The sequence below is a fragment of the Acyrthosiphon pisum genome, unplaced genomic scaffold (assembly GCF_005508785.2).
Source record: "Acyrthosiphon pisum isolate AL4f unplaced genomic scaffold, pea_aphid_22Mar2018_4r6ur Scaffold_21728;HRSCAF=24704, whole genome shotgun sequence".
NCBI lineage: Eukaryota > Metazoa > Arthropoda > Insecta > Hemiptera > Aphididae > Acyrthosiphon > Acyrthosiphon pisum.
In genome coordinates, this window is record NW_021771226.1 from 1,674 (window position 1) to 6,726 (window position 5,053).

Sequence of the window (5,053 nt, forward strand, 5' to 3'; positions counted from 1 at the left end):
ATAAAGGTTTCACAACATTTGTGATTTAATCTAATATAGGTAGAATCGCTTAACCTATATTGTGTTATTCTTTTTTTATTATTTAAATAAATTCTTGCAGGTGACAGCAAACGCGTATATACCTAACTAATAATCGAGCTAATAATAGAGTAAGTTGGTAGTCTTTGTGACTAATTATTTTATAAGGATCTGTAAAAACAAGTGTCTAAAATTAAAAAAACCGAAATGACACGCCTGGATACAATTACCTATCTAATGAACATTATTAACTCCATATTATTTATTTCAATAATTATTTATATTTAATACCTAAATCCAACTAAGAAGTTAATAATGTACCTACTTAAATTTAGTATTAAGTCTTAAAACAATGATTCACAACTACAATTTTTAAATTATTTTCAAAGGTGTTGCGTCGGTGAATGAAATGGATGCCTTACAAATTTCATCATGTGAAAGTGATCCAACGAAAGTTCTGACATTCAAAGCACATAAACCAACCAATTTTAGAAATAAGGGTCACTCCGTAAGAATACTAGAAAACTTACAATCTCTACGCAAGTATGTTGACAGTAACTTTACCTTCATTAAAAATAAATATCAGTAACACATTTTTGTTTTTAGAAATGAAGTTTTATGTGATGTTAGATTTAAATCAGATGATGGTGAAATTGTAACTGGACACTCAAATGTTTTAATGGCAGCTAGCCCATATTTCCGGGCAATGTTCACTAATTTTGATGAGAACAATAGAGATCTAATTTATATAAGAAAATTAGATTCAACAATTTTAAAATTATTAGTAGATTATATTTATGCTGGAGAAATTATGGTAACAAAAGAAAATGTACAGGTATGATTAAATATTTGATTTGATATAGACTTCAATAAACATATATTTTATGTGAATTATTGTTGATTTCTAGGATGTTATTACCAGCAGCAAAGGTCTTGCAGTTAGACTATGTAAATGGTGCATGTATTGAGTTTTTACAAAAACAACTAGATCCTTCAAATTGTTTTAGAATCAAAGAGGTTGCTAACTTACATGACTACACGGAATTGTTGTCGTCTTCAGAAGCATTTATTAAACAACACTTTTTGTATGATAAACATAACTTAATTATCTATATCAATCAGTAATTATTTATAAAAATAATGATTATTTTCAGAGAAGTGGTTAAAGGCAAAGATTTTCTATCCTTATCTTCTGATGATTTAGTGAAGCTTATTTCCTGTAATGACCTTGCTGTTTCATTCGAAGAAAAAGTAAGCAAACTATAATTTCGGTAATTTGTATTTTAATATTTTGTACGGAAAATCAACTTAAAAAAGTTGGGCAAGTGGGTATCGTTCTGCTTTTACAGTAGGTGTCTAGAGGGATTTATATAACATATGCGTTATATTATTAGAATTGAATGATCTAAAATCTTATATTCTTGTATATGAAAAACGATTGTGAACAAATACAATTTAATTATACATAAGATTACCAAGTATATTTTATGACATTGTTATTTAAGTTATCTATTTTAAAGGACCACAAATACAAAAAATAAGTTTTTAATTTGAGAGAATGTTCAGTTTTAATAATAATAGTGTAGGTTTAACGTTTCTACTCATATTATTTAATGAGTTGTAATGAATTGTAAAAAAAAGTGTGACATCATTGGGCTAGACTCATAGTTATTGTATATCTTATATGTGTAAATGTTACTTACTTCACACAATAATTTACATATCTACCTTAACGGCATATTTTTAATTTTTGTAGTATGTATTTGGTGTGTTTTTATATACAGATAATGTTAGTGGAACCAGAATTGTTCTAGTGTTAAGTTTTTTTGAAATATTTAAAATGTGTATCAAAATAAAGCAATGCACTACACTGTTATTACTACAATGTCTGTACGTAACAAAAATATCTCCTAGAATTTTTAATATCAAAAAAATCAAACGTTATATTACAATTCAGATGATTCTATTGTATTAACCACAAAAAATCACATATTTCTATATTTATAAAATGTTTAAATTGGTAAGTCATTGTGTAAAGTAAGCAATTTTAACACGCCTAAGATAGGCAATTGGGCCGAGCTCAGCCCACCGAGGTCATACAGTCATTCTATATAATCCCCCAATATCTCCTTAAATAATATTTGTTTTTAAATTTGGTTTTGACAAAATAGACATTAGTAATACTACTTTGCAGCAGTAAGTTTTATTATTTTTGCCAAAAAAAATTGGATTTGAAAATATCATTGTGTATATACAATATAATAATATATTTTAAAAGTTTCAAGTACCCACGAACAATATTTTTAAATTACAACAAAATAACTAAAACCGTTGTCCTTTAAGCTTACAAGTATAGTTTAAAAATGGTCATAACTCGCTTCTTAATAAAAATATTGTTAAAAGCCTCCAAGATGTCTTAGATAATAATCTTACCTTTAAATTGTATAAAAGGTAAATTCACTCTAATATTAGAAATTACAGAGTAAAATTTATTATTGTGAACTTAAAATTTGCCATGTTGTACATTTGTAAGAGGGATACAACAAAATATGCCCATACAGCGTCCTTTTAAGACAATTATAAAATTAAAACATCAAAAATATAAATTGGAAAATAATAATATTAAATCATAAATAAGAATATTTTACAGTGTATTATGCTTTAACTTCGTTATGTCTAACTCCACTAAAAATATATTTTTTCTATTCTTTCTCTAATGTATGTATTTCATTAATTATTATTATTATATTTTTAGGTAAAGATTATGTATTTGATGCATTACAATTCAATCTACAAAAATCAGTTCAGTATGTCACCATTCCAAATACAATTACGTGTAAACCTAGACAGTTTGGCGATTCACAAAAAGTATAATTCCGTTTGATCAATTTATCTTCATAATTATTTAGACCATTTAATTCTATTAGGTTATTCTAATGTTCAGTCAGTCTAATACATCGCCATTGTGTAGTACAGAATTGTATTACCCAGCAACCAAACTATGAAAAGATGGACCATGGATATATGGTTGTTGTCAGACAGCTGGTCTAGGTGTAATAAGGGATCAGTTTGTGTTTGTTGCAAAAATAAATCAAGTTCAAAATCTGTATGTGTGCTTGATGTATCTTCTCGATCACTCTCTTGGTTGCCTATCGTCGACATGTTAGTTAGTCGAACTCGATTAGGAGTTGGTGTATTGGATGATTGTATATATGCAGTAAGTCAAACCATAGACTTATAATATAATATAAGTCTATGAGTTAAACCAATATTTTAATTATTTTATATTATAGATATATATATTATTTTGTAATTCTAGGTTGGTGGCAAGGATGGTACTTATAATTTAAAGACTTCCGAGGTTCTTGATGTCAGTATTAAAAATGGCAAAAGGTGTCTAGTATGACAACTGAGAGATATAATTTGAGTGTTGGCATACTCAATAATCGTTTATATGCGGTGAATAATTATATTATTTCTTTGTTTCTAATATTTAATACATTTTATTTAATTAAATTGTGTAGGTGGGCGGTGGTAATAGAGTAGCTTTGAAAACTGTGGAATATTATGATCCTAAACTTGACACATGGAAACCAATTGCAAACATGTCTGTATGTCGTGAAGGTGTTAGTGTTGGAGTCTTGAGGTTTATAGACCAAGTGATGGAGTTTGGTCTTCTATTGCTGATAATATAGAGTTATGCCGATTTTGTCCTGGTAACTATAAAAATTTTATTTTTAGAATATCCTTTGTAAAATTATATTTAATTTAAATTACATTTTTATAGGAGTAGTGTCATTAGATGGTTTATTGTATGTTATTGGCAGAGAAACTGAAAAATCTATTGTCAGTACTATAGAAATTTACGACCCAATTACCAATACCTGGACCATGGAGACATTGTCATTTTCAAGATATGGAGGACAAATTTATGGTGGAGTAGTCGTTAATAAACCACCAAATTATAACTAATTAGCTTATATGACAATCTCATTGTTTGTAGTAATATGTACATTTTATTAATTATAAATATTTTATGATAAAACGCATATTATTCTATACATTTTTTTGAATGTAAATGTTTCAATGTTTAATAAAAATGTTATTTTACTGATTATTTACAAATTAAATAACTAAGGTATAAAATAAATTATATTGCAATATTTTAATTTATTTCCGGCTAACCTTTTTTTTTGTTAAAAGTAGAAAAACATGAATAGTTGAGTCTAACATTACATTTTCAAAATCAAAAAAATGTTGGTGAATTTTGTCATATTTTTTTACTTCAGTCGCTCATAAACAAACGCCTATGACTAAAACATTATGAGTTACTAACTTACAATGTTGTTTGAAATATTATAATATTATTACATTAATAGTTACACTGTAATTAACCCTTTAAAGAGCATTGACATATATACGTTTAAAAATAATACTGTCAAAAAGAAGCATGTACGTGTTATATATATATATATATATGTTTTTACAGCAAATTTCTTTTAATTTCTTTGTTTATGTTCCATTACCGTAAAATACCTTATATGCAATATATGCTGCCATCTGTGAAGTTTAATTTCAATCGATCGATTTATTTTCATTTGTCAATCCTATTAAAATAGGACATACCTACATATAAGTATTCGCTCGTAATTTTTTTTCCAATTTTTCATTCCCAAGCCGCTCCCTGAGTTGCATTTATGTATTCCAAGGCTGCTCCTCAAAGGGTTAAATAAGTTGATATTTATTTCTAAAGATTTGACTATAGTGTTCAATAGGATATAAGGAATTGAAATAATTCAAAGGACATCATTGGTCGGTCACTCCGTAATTTATTTTCTATCTTATACAGTTATACATGTACAAGCACAGCTCTCTTCACACAATAATTTACTTAATTTTAAAGTATATTTTTAATGTTTGTTGTAAGGGTGATGTGTTTTACCTTTTATACACCAAAGACTGGTGGAACGAGAATTTGTCTTAAATGTTCCGCTTTTTTGAAATATTTAAAATTGTATAAAAGATATTTTTTACG

General features: G+C 27.1%; 1 protein-coding gene across 2 annotated transcripts; it reads left to right on the forward strand.

The window, feature by feature from the left end:
- Positions 1-411: 411 nt before the first annotated feature.
- LOC100569331 (kelch-like protein 3) lies at positions 412-4,058 on the forward strand. Of its 2 annotated transcripts, XM_016802668.2 has the most exons (8): positions 715-853; positions 927-1,103; positions 1,173-1,269; positions 2,774-2,886; positions 2,946-3,235; positions 3,338-3,477; positions 3,543-3,734; positions 3,806-4,058. In XM_016802668.2, exons 1-5 carry the CDS (start codon positions 846-848, stop codon positions 2,953-2,955), a joined length of 405 nt encoding a protein of 134 aa, XP_016658157.1. In that variant the 5' UTR covers positions 715-845; the 3' UTR covers positions 2,956-3,235; positions 3,338-3,477; positions 3,543-3,734; positions 3,806-4,058. The 2 variants fall into 2 exon arrangements, with proteins under 2 accessions (XP_029348419.1, XP_016658157.1); XM_029492559.1 differs by lacking the exons at positions 2,774-2,886; positions 2,946-3,235; positions 3,338-3,477; positions 3,543-3,734; positions 3,806-4,058 and adding an exon at positions 412-561 and having other exon boundaries at positions 625-853; positions 1,178-1,252.
- Positions 4,059-5,053: the final 995 nt, after the last annotated feature.